Raw genomic sequence first — 18275 nt, forward strand, 5'->3', positions numbered from 1 at the left:
TAAATGTAATTACCAAGCCATAACTGCTCAGGTTTGATCTGAGTACTGTCTGATGGATCTGTCAACACAAGATTGGACCAACTATAATCACTACATTTTAACACCAGAAACTTTTACCATAATTCATTTTTATTGAAAATAAATTTAGGATTTCTCATTCCTTAAAATTACATTACTTTCGTCCCATATTCAATGGAATTTATACTTTTAGTTCACTCTACGTCAGTGGTCTCTGTCCAGAGACATCAGGTGACAGGTCCAGAGGTCGGGCTCCATGGATGGTGGTGGTGTAACTGTTTTTGTTGTATTTGTGATTTTCTCTGAACGGTTTCCTCGAAGTCTACTCATTATGGCAGCACAAGTGCGACGTGGCATTGTACGCAAGCTACGGGTGTTTAGTAAAGAAGTTCGAAAGGTATGCAATATGATCCCCAAATTGTTTTGTTTTTCGGTGCCTCAGTTGTAATGCCAGAGGAAGCACATACTTCACTTAATGTGAAAGGAAGTTTATTTGGGTAGGGATTAGACTTCAGAATTACCGAATGATATATGATATTTATTCCGAATTATTCATCAGCTGAAACATATTTTGATTTTTATGGTATCTTTGAAAAGAGTTTACATGTTTCATGATTGTTATGGATGCAAATGCTAGTTTATGCGTTGTGTTGTTGATATTGATACGTGAAGTCGTTTACTGTATATAGCAGCAGCTGACTTTACAATATTCATATTTCTCATGTTGGTTGGATATTTGATTGGGCTTTTGGGCTATTATTAGCCATCGGGGTCTTTAAAGCTGTCATCGTCAAGACATATCCAACAAACCGACAAAATCTTTTAAGACCCTTCAGGTGGTAAAGGTAGTTCTAAGACCAGATACATTTTCCTGATGTTTGTATCCCTTGAATCTCTCTATCTCCTTTCATGCCAGCAGCAAACTAAGATATAATTTGCTCTGACCCATTTTCATATATATATATATATATATATATATATATATATATATATATATATATATATATATATATATAATGTATGCATGTATTTGGTGTGATATATCTTATTTGCAATTGTTAAATGAATTGTGATGGACATAAAGTCAAGCTCCTGTTTTATAATTAGTAAGAATCCGAACTTGACAGACTCGCTCCTTGCGTCACTTTCACCCACCTCGGCTAGTCGGGGAATGACGTAAGAAGAGTTATCCGGTTTGTTGTAAGCTGATTACTCACCTCATCCAGTTGTGACTTAGATGTAATATGTTTGATAGTATTCCATTACTTTGTATTTATCAGTTAGGGTTCTCTTACGCGTTGGAATATCAATCAGAGGAGTCGTTGCAAAGAAAGGAACTTACAGGTGCTTGTGTTGTATACTTATTCATGGGTAAGAATGATTCATTTGTTATTGTGCTTTACGAGAATGTATCGGAAAACGCTTCGACCTCAGGATTTTTTCTTCCCAAAGAGATAACGTATTCACACAGAACACCATTAAAAATCGCTTTGTGCAAGTCCCTTGAACATTGCGGCCCAGATTATACCACGCTTGGTGAATACCCATCTCATGTATAACTGCAGTGATAGGCTTCATGAGTGCCATGGCTTAGCCTCTGCCTTGCCGAGGAGATACTTTGTCAACCAGTCAACAAGTTAGTATCGTAGATTGAAACGAACTCAGGAAAGAAATGTAGTGCCTCTTGCAGGTGTCGGTGATGCCATACTAAAGTATAGATTAACATTAACAAGTGAAATCAAGCTAGAAAAAATGTATATCACGAGGCCATTTGATAAGAGCTGATTATCTCGCAAGACAATGGAAGGAAAGCTATCCAGCAGGAGGGAAGGACAATATAAGCCAAAGATGTTCTCTCAGACTGAGAAAATTAATGGATTTCCGTAGGGATCGTTATTTGGTTCTGTTAATGATTTGCCTGAAAGATCTAGACCAAACCTGACTGCGTTTATTCATGCTGCCGAACTTAGGCTGTTCCCAGAGCGGCGGATCATGTTCGTATTGTAGTCTCCTGGATACATATTTTCACTTGATACTCATTCTCACCGTCAGAAACCAGTAAGATACTGTGCCCCATACATGCAAATACTGCAGCTCAGGGATATCGCCGCTATTGTTCGTACAATTCTAGTTTTTTTGTGTTGCCCATAAAAAAAGTTGCCCCAACAAGAACAGCGCTGTCCGTAGCTTATGTTGTTCTTGCTTTCTCCTCCTACTTAACAATATCGTCAAACGTTCTTCTATCACGTCACAGGCGGGTCTTGAGTTCTTTAGCCTTAATTTTTTTTTATAGTTATTATAAGAATTGTATTGTCATTGTAGATCTTGTTGATCCTAATTGTTAAAAGATAGATGGTAAGCGTGAGAAGGGACTATATTTGGAAGTAGCGCGTCTTTTCCATGTTTTTTTTCTGTTCTATCTTCCTTGTTTCCCCACAGTATGTGTAGATTTTGCACATATAGTGCGTTCAGTTTCTTTATCACACATTGGTTGAATTAAATGAGACATTTAACATTTGGCCCTTTTTAGCAGCACATAGTGGTGGGCCGGAGCCTCGTCAGATTTGGCCGTGACTCCGTGTTTGCAGTGCCTGGACACATCACCATCGTGTACAGGCGCTACTCTGTTGACTTCACACTTGTTACTCCCCTGCTCGCTTCGCAGTGACTCCACGCACCATGTCTTCACAGCTCGGTCACTAACCTTCTTCCGTTTTCTATGTACTTTGGTACCAACTCCTTAGATATAAATCGGGTTTACCCCTTATTTCTATATTCATCTGTTAGACATCCCATATAATAATCCAAAGGCCTAAGTTAAGGTATTTTACGGAGCACTGCCCCCATTTCGTTATAGGTCAGAGAGTGGCCTATCCCGTGTTTGTCTTCATCGCTCGGGCGTTGACCTCTCTTTTCAGTACACGGCCATCGAGCTTCTCTGCCCTCATTACAAAGGCGCTGACCCGGGCTAGTGTCTTTAAGGTGATCGATCCGCTCTGAACACGCTAGAAACAAAAGTAGGAAAAATAGTAGTTTATTTTCCTTAAATAAATTAATCACCCAAACGCTACCTTGCTAACGCGAGAAACGGCAAACGAGGATGAAAAAGATTTGTTCATATAGGTGTTACCGGACTCTTCCTGTTAGTAGTTACACTACAAGTGAAAAGTTACCTCCCTGGGGCAGGGAGAAACTTCTCGCTCCAAAGGAGTCCATCATTTCCTTCCTTCTGATTGCAGCACAGCCTCATAGCTGCATATATATATATATATATATATATATATATATATATATATATATATATATATATATATAAGCCTCGGATGTGTTCAGTTACCCTCCTCAACTGTAACTTTTGTATGATACCAGCATAAGGTCCGGGCAGGGCCGGCTCTTCGTTACGCTTTATAACAACGTAAGGCCCCGACTGCTAAGTGGAGCCCTTAGTCCCAACCGTTATATGACAGCTTTCAGAAAGCAGTATTTGAAAAAAAAAAAAAAATCGGGTACATGCCCCGGCTGCCCCCTTAAAGCTCTTGATTGGGACGGAAAATCCCCCAAAAGAGACAGGGTACTCAAAAGGCTACGGCTTCCCCACCCTCTTGGTCCAAGAGTGCACGGCAGCGTACCACATGTCCAAATGAGGCTGCGGGAGGAGAGCCTGAACTTTTTTTTTCAACACTTGCAATCACCGTGTTCCTTTCCTTGCCTGGTAATGTTTTCATCCTCGCTGGGCAGGGGAGTAAAGTTGAATGTTCTTGATCTTGTGTCAGTTATCCAACTTCTTTCTGACGGTAACTTTTGGCAGTCTTGTGTGTTAATCTATCAGTTTTCTTAAAAGAATAATATATTGATAGGGGATACTCAGAAGAGGTAACTTGTTTCATGAAATTGTGGTCCGTCAGTCTAAAATCATGATACAAAGATAATTGGAGACTTCCTACGGTAGAGTTGATTTTCAAAAACCGTCTGCAGCGGAGAGGCTATTTACTGCTCAGTAAGCCAACTTTGGTGAGCTCGTCACCTGTTTTACTTAGGTACTGGATGAGTTTCATGTAGATGTTACAGAAGCCAAAATATGTGATTCATTCACATGTTTTCATGTTGGGATTATTTACACATTTACACTTTCTAACGATTAAATGAATTGGTAGAAATTCCATTTTTTTTTTTTTGGGGGGGGGGGCGTACAGTCTTGGATAGAATGGCTGCATGGGTGTTTATGGTATAAGAAAAATGTGGTACCTAAGAACTTTTCAAGAGGTACGAATTATCCGGCTCTTAGTTTAGCGTCACTGGTGGGTATTGAAATGCAGGAAGGTTAACCTAGGTGGGCGGGCGGCGGGTAGTCTACTGTGGTTTGGGCGCGGGCCTTGGCTGAGTTGGCTCCGCCTCGCTGGTGGGACAGGCTCTACTCGGTGCTGGGAGCTACGTTTCTCCGTTCACTCGTCTCTGTCCACACGCTGTGCCGTGGTACCCTCCTACGTTCCGCTTGTTTATATGTGAAGTGCAGCTCACCCACTTGCCAAGGAAGGATCCCTCTCTCTGAATCTGAGACTTGGTTCTCTGCTGATAAGTGAGGGTGACATTGAGTGGCATAACGAAGAAACCCAACGTTACGACCATGCAGCTGGACCCGTATTGTGATGTGGTAAGTAAAGGTGATACACAGTTTTATCATTATTTACCAGGTGACCTGCGGCGGCGTGGGCAAGACATTATGGTCACTCAGCCAGCAAACTCGAATGTACAAGTGCAACACAATTATAGGTGTGTATGAGGCAAGTTTCACAGAAGGGTTGACGGCCTCACGTGTTCGGTACGTACATCGAAGTACAAGCAGGATGTAAAACCTACGTTAGCCGAATGTATAGGGATGTGATCTTAGAATTCTGTAAGAACACCCAAAGATGAAGGTTTTGGAGGGTGAATATAGGTTGAATTAACGCAGGCGGTCTTAATGAACATGATAGGTGATAAACGTAATGCCCAACGAACAAAGTATATATATATATATATATATGGACAATAGAGTAATATATGATTTCGGTTTCAGTTTGGATCAAGTGCGTCATTGATTAAGTACGCAGATACAAGCACCGTCTTCAGTGGGTTACTTCTCACATGTATGGATAGTAGATTAACATGTATGAGTTAGGTTACAGAGGGGATGCCGAGGTACAGGGTTAAGGGAATATTGAATGAATTCGTACATTGAACCTGATGAGCTATTGCAGCAACTCTGAAGATAAAAAAATGTTCGAGTCTAGTTTAGGAACATAAATGTGTTGAGGACCGCAGACCGCAGATGCTCGTCACGGGAGAAAGTTGAGGGGGTGGCCAGTGAAAGTTCGGTGCTCCAGGCGATGCTAACACAGCTCACTGACGGTTATTTATGTAAATCACTAGACGAGTAACACGAAACTTTTTTTTTTAGATTACATTTACGGTATTTAATTCTTATTGTTCTTTTAAGGAAGGTATGGTACTACGTCTGAGCCTCATATTTGAACTTTGCGTCAATTCAATTTTATCTATGTGAAAAATTAATGAGAACTGGGCTCCTGTATTTTGTGAAAAAGTGAGGAGTAATGGGATCCTAGTCCTATCACCAAGTAGCACTGTTACTAGGTGCTTGTGGTATTGTTTCATCATCTGTTCCTTGGTCCCTTGAGCACGACGGCCTGACTTATGGTTATGATGATCTTGGCTTTGTCAAAGGGTAGGCCCTCATATCAAGGGGCATGCTATCATTAAGATTTTTTGTCAAAATGTATTTTGTCACGACGGGGCTTACGTGCTTGGGGAAGGATCTTAATCTTTTCATTATCTGTTTCTGTATCGTCAAAAAAAAAAAAAAGAAAAAGGATTTGAGGAGTTGATTATTATTATCTTGATAAAGTCGTTGGGATTCCTCATCAAGCAAAAGCACTTTTCGTCAAGTACGAGTCCTATTTAGACTATAAGTACTTAAGAGGTGGCGTGAGTTTTTGATGGAAGTTCTTAAACTGAGGTACGCGTGTAGTAAATTGTTAGTGAAAGTAGTGAAGTCGAGAGAGAGCTCTTCTGTTTTACTGCATCTTACAGTGTTGCCAGACGGTTGTGGTGAAGATTCTGCGTACGCAGAGTATTGTTAAATGTAATGGGGAAAAGTCTCCTTTGTGTTCATAATGTGTTTTATTTAGATGCTAGTAGAGATGATACTGTTCATATTTCTCGAACCAAGCGAGCCAGTAGTGTATGGAAATGATTGCTCGCTTTGGGTATGCAGAGCTGCCAGGGGCTGGAAGCCATGCTCGTCTTTTATTGTACCTGCTGGTACAATAGGGCTAGGGCTATGTCTGGCAGTGTGAGTGATTTATGTTGTCAGTTTACATGACAGCAATGTGAATTGTTACAGAGCTTGGAGGGACAGAGGTGTGCTTCATGAAGCACAAAAAACTATTAAGCGAAAATGATGAAATTTTACGGAAGTTCGGCTCCGCCGTAGGACGTGTGGCGGTAGAGGTTGACAACACCGTAGCATAGCGTCGCCCACCCGTCCATCACGTACTGCACGTAGCGAGACATGCACTCACCCCGAACATGAAGTGCGGGGTTTCGTTATATACTTACTTGATCCAGAAATTGTTTTTCACGTGAATTGTGCTACTAACCTAATCTATTTTACTAGGATTATATACCGACGTTTGAGTGCGTTTACGTAAGGTAGAGACGCTGTATAGCATGTAGGCGTGTGGTTTTATGCATTTGAGATGAGAGACTTTGTTCATCCATCATGGCTTCTGTTCACGAGATAACCTAGTCTAGTTGGAGGATTCTTGTCCTTCAAAAGAGCATTTACGCCTGCAGGTGTCTCACAAACTCCTGGCAGTCTTTTTGAGGCTCCATAGGTCGTCTGTTGGATATCCTGGCTGTTCTTGAGTTTTTTTTTTTTTTTTTATCACCTGTAAGGGTCCGTGGACGTTCAGGATGGCTCCATGTCCACAAGGTCGTCTGGCCATTCTATTGAACCTCTCTTCGCTCGCTTGGCACTAAGTAATTCAAGAGGTCATCTTGTCCTCGAGGTCTTCTAGTTATCAACATACTTCCCAGGTCGTTAGTTCTCTGTGGTCATGATGGCCCAAGGATGGCCATGATGGCTCTTGGTTGTTCATGAGGGTCCATGATTGTCTGAGAGCCTTCCCCCCCCCCCCCCCCTCCCCCGTTCTGTAGGAAGAAGGTGTCTAACTAATGGAAGAAGATATGGAGGTTTTAGATGAGGGAAAAGAGACAGGAAGGGAGACGGGATTGGATCACAGAAAGTATGTGAAAGTAAGGAGATGAAAGAGAAGCATTAAGAAGGAAAATGGTCATGAACAGGTTAAAGACAATGCGGTGAAGGAAGAAGAAATAGAAAAAAAAGATATTCAGTATGAGACGAAAACTAACAGGTGAGGAAAGAAAGGTTGAAGGAGAGAGGTAAAGGTAAAATAAGTATAACTGACTAAAAAAATGAAAAGGGGTTGACGTAAGAAAGTGCATAGTTTTGGGAAGGAAAATATAATACATCTTGGAAGGTGTGCCCTTTCCTTTGTCATGTGCGGATGCCCGGGAGGTGACCGACCTGATGAGCTGAGGCTGTCCCCCCCCATGCACAACTCACACCGGCACAGCCCAGGAAAACAATGATTTCTTGCCACTCTGTCCTCCACTCACTGTATCAGATGGGGGTGTTCCCTGGGTTGAGCGACATCGTCGCGTGGATGTCCATCGCACGTGCTCACCTCAGCCAAACAGGCTCTCCCATTTGGCTCATCTGGCCACATTTCTGTAAACGACTCTTTCCCTTCCAGGCCTTCTTACTTCGGCCTTTCTAAAAGCCAATTGTGGCATTTTGATTGCAGTGACTGCATTATTTTACGGAAACTCTCAACTTTCTATGAGAACTCTTCCGCTCTTTTGGCAGAAGTTACTATTGAAAGCACATATCTGTTCTTGCCGATCAGGCAAGGGACTTTGAAAACTTTCCTTCCTTCGGATTCCATATATTTCGGCCTCATATCCTCATGAACTCATCAGAAGTATATTATCTCTGACGCGAATGGTTCCTTTATCCTAAGGAAGTGTGACTATCTCTTTTCGTCCTCTGACACGTTTCCCTGGCCAGAAGTATCTCTTCATGCTTCTGTAGCACCACCATCCATCCCTTTGCCATACCGTTTCGACATTACATTTGTTTACTGCTCCCGAGAACTGCCAGTATGTGCGCCCCCCGCCATTGGCTAATCACGCCATTCTGTGCAAGCTCCGCGTCCCGTGATCGCTGGGGACTGAAATGTGTTCCTATTCCCAACACCGTCGAACTGTGGATGGCTCCACCTTCTCATGTTTAACAAACCAGCTACGATTTGTCCCATGTTAAAAGGTAGTCTTCCACTTCTTCAAAAACTCATAGAGACGTATCTTTTCACTCCTTTATCTGTGTAGCTCATTTTTATTTTCATAACCTGGCCCCGATGAGGACTCATGTCCGTGACCGGAACTTTCGATATATATATATATATATATATATATATATATATATATATATATATATATATATATATATCCCTGGGGATAGGGGAGAAAGAATACTTCCCACGTATTCCCTGCGTGTCGTAGAAGGCGACTAAAAGGGGAGGGAGCGGGGGGCTGGAAATCCTCCCCTCTCATTATTTTTTTTTTTTTTTTTTTAATTTTCCAAAAGAAGGAACAGAGAAGGGGGCCAGGTGAGCATATTCCCTCAATGGCCCAGTTCTCTGTTCTTAACGCTACCTCGCCAACGCGGGAAATGGCGAATAGTTTGAAAGAAAGAAAGAAATATATAATAAAACCAGGTTAGTAGAGTGAGTGAGGGGAGAGAGGGTAGGGAAGAAAACGGAAGGTTTAGGGAGGTAGGAAATTGGGTGGGGTGGGGGAAGCGCGATGGTGTAGGTATTTATACCAGGTGTACCATGGCGTGCCACAGGCTGGCTGGCTGGCACAGTGGCTCACACCACCGTCTGGCACCGTGTGTGTGGGGCACACGTGCTTCCCACCGCCACTACGCTTGCTTCGCCACTCTCACTAAAACTTAACACCAGGTTATAAAAATGCATTTCCTTTTTTTCTAAATACCCGAGGGAATATATCCCGGCCGTTGAATGGGCTTTCTGGCTCCTTTTTATGCCTCATATACAGGCAACACCTCGTGCACCGGTTAGTAGAAATGATTTAATTATGAAAAAACTGGTGGTTTGGAGAATCCATTTTTATAAGCCTTAAACGGGTGTTCGGGTTTGCCTAATATCTATCTGGCCGTGATAGACTTGAGAGAGGGGTCAAGACACATGGTTAACACAAGATATTTTATTTAGTACGGAAGTGACGCTGCTCATTGCGAGCTGCTGCAAGTGATGAAGAATTACGTAAGATGAGAAATAAGGCAGAAGAGAGGGTCAGGAAGGGTTCCAGCTGAAGAGATGAGTAGTCGTTTGGATTCATGGCGCTTCTGTAGAAGAAAGGTAGTGCGTCCGATGTCCTGAGGTAGAACAGTGGGAGTGAAAAGGCGTCGCCGAGGCGCAGTTTTGCCGCCGGTGCGGCAGGAGGGAGCCGGCGTCACCGAGGTTTCCGAAGTGCGGAAGGAAGTAGGCGCTTGTCGTGGTTGAGTTGCGCTTTGGAGGGGAACCGGGTGACAACACGGTTTTACATGGCCCTTATCAGCCGAGAAAGGGGTCATAATCTTAAGTGGGTTGCTCCTGATGATGGAAAAAGCCCACGGGCCCCCGTTTGGGGTTCGCGTGCCAGAGCGTCACTCTCGTGGTCTGAGGCGAGTTGTTTGCTTGATTGACTGACTAAATGCACTGGTATTAGTAAGCCAGTCGGGTTGCCCACGCCGATTTTGTTCATAGTGTGGTCGTGGTCCCCTTTGGGATTAAGGTTAGGCACACGCAGTGCACGTCAAAGCGACTGGGTTTGTGAAGTGGCGCCGATAAAGGACTCTACAAGCCTAGCCTCTCATCCTTTTTAAAGGCCAATTCTGAACCGTTGCAGTCCATAACGGAAGCACCATGTTATTATCATTGTTATTATCCCAGAGTATAGGTGGGAAAGAATACTGCCCGCGTATCTCCTGCTTGTCTTTGAAGGCGACTAGGTGGGCGTTAATTGTGAGGCTAGACATTCTTCCTTACAGTATTGTTACTTTTCAAACGAAGCTACAGTTGAAGGAGCCAAGTGAATATGTTTTCCTGTAAAGATCAGTCACCTGTTCCTGATGCTACTTCTCCGAGACGAGATAATAATCATAATAATAATAATGATAATAATAATAATAATAATAATAATAATGATAATAATGATTTATTATTATTATTATTATTATTATTATTATTATTATTATTATCATTATCATTATTATTATTACTACTACAACAATTCAGGATATTTTACCGCAGGTGATAAGTTGGGAGTAATGGTGTAATCTCATCCCTTAGCTTAAAAAAATTGAAAGTCAGGTTCAGTGATCTTAGAAAATGAGGCATTGACGTAAAAAGTGGACAAATGCATTGGCTTTCAGTTGAAAAGTGGGCCAAGGAGGCTAAGAGGTGCTGTTCACCCCTCGAACACGACGTGAACTTTGACATGATCCTCTAAAGGTACTAGGCCATCATATCTAAGACATATCGTCGTCCTCAATGGCCTTTATAGGACTAGTCACTTTATACTTTTTTTTCAGTGAAGACAAGATAGATCTGAAACTGTACAAGAGAGACTAACAAGGTGAATTTATGTATTTCAGAAGATTTCTTGATATAGAACGTTCTTATCTAACCTAACTCGATCCACAAAAACCTCTGGCGTCATGACAGCGTGAGGCTTCCTTCCTTAAGCACCAACGGAGGCCTTCTTGCACTGACACGTGACCTCTAAGAATTAGCTCTCGTTTTCCTATACTTAGACATACCAAACTATAGACACGTGACTGCTGAAAGGCAGCCACGAGGTTTTGTGAGGTGTGAAAGGATGACCGTACGTCTAATTTTCTAAATTAGCATAATTTTGAATGGAGATGTGCAACGTGACAGGGTTCAACTGTTTTTGTTATGTATATATTCAGAAGAAAAAAAATCTCAAGCCTAGCATCCATTGACAGAGAGATGCATTTCGTGCTAATGCTCCTGTGCCTTTACATTATCTTGATACTATCTCTCATGGTCTTGAGAGATACCCCCTCCCCTACCATACTAAGGACAAACTGCTTGTCTTTCTACCGGCAGACGTAAATGATTCCCAAACAAACTTCTATATCATGTGGAACAACGGGAATGATGCCATCACAGACCAGTGGTGGTGGTGGGTGCCCGTCCCTCGCAACGCTTTGGTTCCGGTTGTGATCACATTCGTGAAGTCGTACAGGTGTAGGGAGTCGCCTTATAAGACAGTGGCCTAGAAGTCTTGACGAAGGTGCTGCTGAGAGAAACCATGACCGTGCACTCACCAATCTGTCGGCTTCGGGTTAGCCGCCCTACAGCGTGTGTTTATTTGCTTTTTTAGTGTTAGGTCATCATATGCGGAGGTCGTGCTGTTATGCTCAAAGGATTAATGTCGGAACGGTAAGAACTTGCCGGTAATATCGGTAGCTTTTCCTGCGTTTATTCTCTGAAAATAAAAGACCAAATTACCTTTTCTTGCGGAAACCATACCTAAAACTAAGAGTACGGACCCGTTGCTTAAACCCATATCTTCTGCGCTAGACTCCTGCCATCCCATGCTTTGGCTGTGGGGTGGGGCAGAGGCGGCGAGTTGGCGGGAGTCATGCAGGAATCTCCCACCCGACGTCTCTCGCCACGCTCTCTGCACCCCTGATGAAACCAACCTCGCCAAGGTCGCTGCTTTGTTTTAATCTGATCTAGGGTGAGCTGTCTGTTGGCCTTAGAGTGAAAGCCTGTAATCAGATGACGACAGAATGATATTGATTATTGGCTGGACTAGTTTCTCTAGTTCTGTTAAACCCGCTCTCTCTTATGACTGAATATTTCTTAAATATTACACAATTTCCATAATACCACTCAAGGTAATGTCTTCACGTTCGATACAGTGACTAGATGTAACTATATAAATCAAAATGGAAAGATGTGTAACACAGACGCGGGGATTTTTTTACTCCAGTAATTCTATAAAAATCAATCATATTCTCAAAGTGAGGAATGTCAATACGCTTAAAACACTGCTAGACAAATACCTTCATGACTTTGATCGTCATATGAATAGCCTTTTCTGTAATTACTGTATACCATGCATGTAGTGGCTAAAGTCCCCCAAGAGCATCCGGTGATTGTATTTAAAGTCAGTGTTTTCCATTTGTCCTTATAAGATTTCCAATTTCGTATATTTTAGTTAATACGTGGCGTATTTTCAGTTATTTTTTCTTTAGGTACATATGCTAGGGGTAGAGGAGGGTTGGGAGGAGCATTCTGCTTTACTGTCCTGTCTTCATCTTTATAGTTTATATTTTTATTATTTAGGAGAGGGGGGAAGAAATGAGCAGAACATGCAAATAGAATTCAATTCATGAGAATCTGATGCACTTACACAGGATCACGAAACTTTTGAGGGATAACACGTGGAAAAAGAAGTTTAGCTTTTCATAAATGTTGTGGACTTTCAGATAGTGATAAAGGGACTTTGTACCAGTTAAGCCTAGCTTACACTGTGGGAGGCAGCATTAGTGTTCACACACATATACTGACCTGAACTGTCTTTTCAACGTGCCCCAGAGTTGCGTAATTTACGTTGACCTCAGATGACCAGCCCTTAAGAGTTCGGATGTCAATATTAGCACTAGGCCCTTGACACAGGGGATACGTTGGAAAGTTTTCAACCCCAAAAATAGATGTTTGCTTTACCATGGGGAGTTTGTGTGCTCGGTTTGGGTAGTGTAGCCATGTGCCTATTCACTTGAACATAAAAGAGGAGGATGAAATAGTCGTAGTAATTCATTATTCAGAACTAGGAAATTTCATTGTCTAAAACATCCGGGGTTTGTGTGAGAGAGTGCAGGGACAACTGCAAATATTTTCGGTATTAACCATGTAGTTGATAACAATAGGCTGCGCTGAGGTTCTAAGTTGCCGTATGCTGTAAATTCAAGTTGGGGGAGGGGGAGGGGATTGCTAAGTTACATTTTCAGAAACTCGCCCGGTCTTTCATATAAATGCTACATGTTTTCCCAGATTTTTGTTCAGTTTACTGCTGAACATTCATAAATTATGGTTTTTAGTTTACACACGCTATCGAAGATTTTTTTTTTATAGATTGATATTCTGTATTGTTTAAAAGATATTCTGCGGCACATCATTTAAGAAGTTCTTGTAGAGTTGAAACATGATTTGTTTGTGAAATGTGGTCATGTGTGTACTGCGTCACATAAGGAATGAGGTTATTGAGATTAATGTCGTCAGCCAAGACATCATTAAGTTTGGCGACAGATAATATCCAAGTTATATATGTAACTGGAGAAGCTTAGGAACCTAGTACGCATCCCTTAAATGCTGTGCGGCAGTCTCGATACTTTACAGGAACATTATCATTCGAATATGAACTGTGTATTACAAGGAGAGTTTACGCTTGTGTTGCACCTGGTTTTGCTGTTGTAGTTGTTATACCACTTGGATGTTTTCAGGCCGTTATTAAAAGTATTGAGACTCGTGTAGAAGAATTTTATAGTATCAGATGCCCTTTGAATAGCACCGAGTTTAGCGATCTTGTGCTCACACTCTCATTAAGTAGTGTAGGTCAGTCTCGGTGATTTGTTGTATTGTCCTCGACCTAAGTAGGTCTTCAGGAAGTGATTAACCTCAGAATACTGCAAATCACTGCTAAGGGTAGGAAGGATGGGAACAGGTCGGCAGCGTCATACAGGGAGGACATTTTTATTCGTACTTACTACTATGCCAGTATCTTGTGCTCATGAAACATTTGTTATGGGTTTATGAAAGTTTCCATCGTGGAAGGCCGCCAGGGTAGTGTGTGAAGACATTTAGAAGGATTGCTGGAGCTGCGGGTTAAAGTAACAGCCACTGTCACACTTGAAGGTCAAGTGAAAGTTTCATTTTCTATCTGGAGGACGACAGGTCGAGTGTGTGAGGTTCGTAACCTTTCGGTCAGGTCTTACACTCTCCTTGGTAAGTGATGATGTTTATCAGTATAAGAATTACATTTTTTTTTTTTTTTTTTACCTTTTATGACAAAGGCGACACTCATGGACGGAAGTCCTCATCAAGGAAAAACCTTGAACATAAAAGGGATGAGAGATGGGAAAAAGAAGAATCAAGAAAACGCAGAAAACTTACTCTTTAAATAGGTGTAGGTGGTAGCCGTGAGGAAACCATGAGAAAGTAGACTCTCTCTCTCTCTCTCTCTCTCTCTCTCTCTCTCTCTCTCTCTGATAGGCTTGAGCAGCCACGTTCTCGATTCATGTGTCCACACTTAACCGTGGTTTATAATTCAGAGTGAAAGTTCTGTCGATAGGTTACACGCTTAGATTGTTACGTTCACATGAATGATTTTGCGTTCTCATGTCTAATAACTCGTAACTCCACTAACAAAACTAGTCTAGGAAAATGAAGGTTGCCGGACGACACTTGTCAGGAAATTTAAGAAAAAGAAGAAAAAAAAAAGAAAACTTGATCTACCACACGATGCCGTGTTCCTTGGCTTATCTGTTCTTGCTTTCTTCTTCTGTACCATCATTGTGATGTTGTACACACCAGTGCCTAATGTACAGACACAAATACTTAGGTCTCAATTCCCTCATACATTTCCCGAGGCCATTTTTTTTTTTATCATGAAAATGCATTAACTTATTGGCTTTCGTACGAAGCTACTGCTAACCTACATAACAACAAAGAGTGGTTATTAACTAACCAGTTTCCTATGTTCTAATTACGTTAATGCAAGCGACATATGATCCTGGCACGGTGCGCCCTACCTCGCCCAGCTTGCTCCTATTATCATTATTTTTTTTTTTTGTTGGTGACACCTGGAAGTAACTAAACGTTGGAGACATGGAAAGTTGAGAGCAGGCAGTTGACATTATCCAAGGTCTGGGTCGTCACGGACAGTGGTAGGACCGTACTAGTACGGTCTGTCTGTGGGTGGGGAATTAAGACCAGTACGGTCTGGGGCCGTCCCGGAGACGTGGAGGGGGGGGGGGGGGGGGGCGTTGCCGTAAGACCACAACAACTGGTCCTCACCCCAGACCTGTTTCCCTCTTAACTTTCCCTCATATCGTTTCCCATCACTTTCCAGGCCATAGACTAGTATCTACTTCATATTGTCTTTTTGTTTTTTCTTCCTGACTGTGTGTCTTTTGGCTTCACACACATTGATACATTTATGTAGAGGTTCCTCCACACACTCACACAAACACACACGCACGTCCTTGACGTATGCCTCCGGACGGAAGCAGCGGCGACGTTTCACGGTTCGATGCGTCAAGATAGTGCTCCGTCGCGGTCACTTGTGTTTATACCGGACATACGTACATCTCGATTGCCTGGGTCGGCCATGTGTCCGATAAGTCTGTGGGCAGCAGTCAAGTTTCCCGGAGTCTCCCAGCCTGATATGTATCCAAGGTGGTGTTGGGTCGAGATACATTGTCCTTGGTTAGTTATTTGAGCTTTAGGCTTATCGACCGCCAGGGTCATTAGGTTCGTCGACGAGTTTGGTGTTTGGGTGCGTGATCCCGACAGTGCACGTGGAGTCAAGCCAGTTCTCAGGGGGTTTAAGTCATCGTACTTGGTGACTAGGTGTGTCGTACTTGTAACCGTGGTGTATTGGTTAGCGTTCCTGACCGTGACGCGTTAACGAGCCACCCAGGGTCGAACGCATTGGTTCGAATCCTGGCTGCAGAAATCTTTACAATGTCAACCCTTCGGATGTGGTCGATATGATGGGTACCTGGCTCAGATTGACATATATATATATATATATATATACATATTATGAAAAAAGTTGTAGTACCTGTAAGGTTGTCATCGAACATGGTGAAGCAAGTCGTCGTACTTACGAGGTTAAATCGTAATATTCGAGGGGTTGATAATCATTATTAATGCCTTGAACAGCAAGAAGGTGCCGACCCTGGAGCACAGTGGTACGACCCTTGGGTATGATAGCCTAGCCAGTGATCTGACCCTGAAGGCCATCATATCCAAGGGTCGAACCGATGTGCTCAAGGGTCGTACAGTCGTGAGTCTCGTGACTTAGGCTCATACAGTCGTTTAAGTGTCGTACCCTCATCCTCAAGGTGTACAAGAATTACAGTTATTTCGAAGAGAATGTCAAAGAAAACATATATGTTGCTATTGTTCTAGTGGGCATTGTGTTACCACTGACGTTCTCTTGTTACGTTAGACAAGTGCGAACCCTACTGCACACGCGCAGGAGAGGGTCTTTACGAATGCGACAATAATGAGTGGAATGATAACTACATATAAATCCAAGAGAGGCCATGACGACCTTATCGTACAACAGCTCCTTGATGTTAGAAGGGTCCATGACAAGGCGGAAAAATCTGGAAGTTCCTACGGAGTGGACTCATGGAATGAGTTAAGCAATGAGGAGGTAATGCAACAACCGCTTGGAATTTCAAAGAGCCCCGCGAGCACGAACCTCCTTCCCCGAATGCATAAGTAGGTAAACATACAGTAAACACACACACGCGTGTGTGTTTATATATATATATATATATATATATATATATATATATATATATATATATATATATATATATAATGTGTGTGTGTGTCTTCTCCGTAGGGATTGAATAAAAGTGAAATTCCCTGTAACATAAAGCGGAGAAAGTGTATTCGCCTGGCATCCAGTAGATATGGGTTAGGTAGAGCTGGAGTCGAGCCTAGTTCTCTCAGGGTACCCTCCCTGCTGAGCCGTCAGCTCTGGGGCCGACAGGCTCTCTCCGAAGACGGGTTCCCGAGCAGTCTCTCACACCAGACGGCTAACTCCGTAAGGCTCTCTCCCTAGACAGCTTCCCTGGCAAGCTCTCTCCCTAGACGGGTTCCCCAACAAGATCTCACCCCGAGACAGCTTCCCCAACAGGTCTTCATGAGAAACACTGTTCTCTTGTGTTTTTGTTTATCTTAAAATCATCGACCGTTATGAGTTTTTCTTATATTTTTTTTTTCCTCTAGTTTCGATCCGAACGGGGAACGTTTTTACTTGGGCGATCGTCGATGACTGCGTTATAGTACTATCACTTCATAATTCGGTTACTGCTACTAATAATGATATTGAAAATAATAATGATTTTATTAATATTATTAGGAAGGTTAAGAAAGATGCGATACCGACTGAGGGTCATGATATGTATCTTTAGTTTAAAGTTGGCAGGTTCAACCGAAGCAAAAAAACCACAGATCCTCAGCAAATCAGGAGAGGCGGTAAGTACACCATCAATGTCAGTTACACAGTACAGGAATGGTCGTCAGCAGATAGATGTCTCCCTCAGGTTGTTCACTCCTTGTTCTCCGGGAGGCCGCTGTTAACTGTTCAAATCGAGGCTGGGTAAAATGGAGGAGTGTAAGGTTGTTTGTATCCGGGAGTTAAGACAAGCCGGTGAGCTTAGTATAGGGCGTTATTTATATGGAGACCTGTCTTCAAGAGAATTGTGACCCAGAGAATCAACGTAACAACCCAAACATCTCTTTCGCGGTCCTTTACTCGTCTCATATATCTCCTCTCTAAGTAGAAACAATCGTACATACTAACCGACCCAGGAGAGGTTACAAATTTCACACAAACTCATTTCTAGCGTCTTCAGGGGTCTTGTTAATTTGGGTACATGAACCTCCCGCATTTAGCTCCCCATATTTTTTCTTTTCTTTGAGGCTAAGTAACAATGATTAATTATTTCATTATATATATAACAATTACGCCAGGCAAGGCATAATTTATGTGATCCACGGCCCCATTATCCAGGGCACAGCCAGAGGTAGTGCCTCCTAGGCTAGGCTACAGGCTAGGCAAGGCGGTAGGTTAGGGTGGGCACTGCATGACGGTGACAGATCCAACATATTTCACTCTCGTCTTCGGCTGCCAGTGTCTAACCTTGTGTTTGATTTTTCGAGACTCGCCGCCGTACCGTTGCATCATGGCGCCCACACATCCGCTCAGTTTACAAATACAATCCTCGATAGACATACACCAGTGTGCTCCTTCTTTGTAAACCCTTCACTCTT

The 18275-nt window shown here is 42.6% G+C and overlaps 1 protein-coding gene across 7 annotated transcripts in view; it reads left to right on the forward strand.

The window, feature by feature from the left end:
* Positions 1 to 250: 250 nt before the first annotated feature.
* Positions 251 to 18275, forward strand: part of mxt (Eukaryotic translation initiation factor mextil) — a 109781-nt gene continuing 91756 nt past the window's right edge. For 5 of the 7 annotated variants that reach the window (XM_071679598.1, XM_071679597.1, XM_071679600.1 and 2 more), the window contains exon 1: positions 251 to 415. In XM_071679598.1, the coding sequence (XP_071535699.1) occupies positions 275 to 415 (141 nt within the window). In that variant the 5' untranslated portion in view covers positions 251 to 274. Of the gene's footprint in view, positions 416 to 4393; positions 4670 to 18275 lie in introns of those variants that run through there. The other 2 variants (XM_071679602.1, XM_071679605.1) reach the window with 2 other exon arrangements.

This window comes from Panulirus ornatus, chromosome 30 (genome assembly GCF_036320965.1).
Source record: "Panulirus ornatus isolate Po-2019 chromosome 30, ASM3632096v1, whole genome shotgun sequence".
Taxonomy (NCBI): Eukaryota; Metazoa; Arthropoda; class Malacostraca; order Decapoda; family Palinuridae; genus Panulirus; species Panulirus ornatus.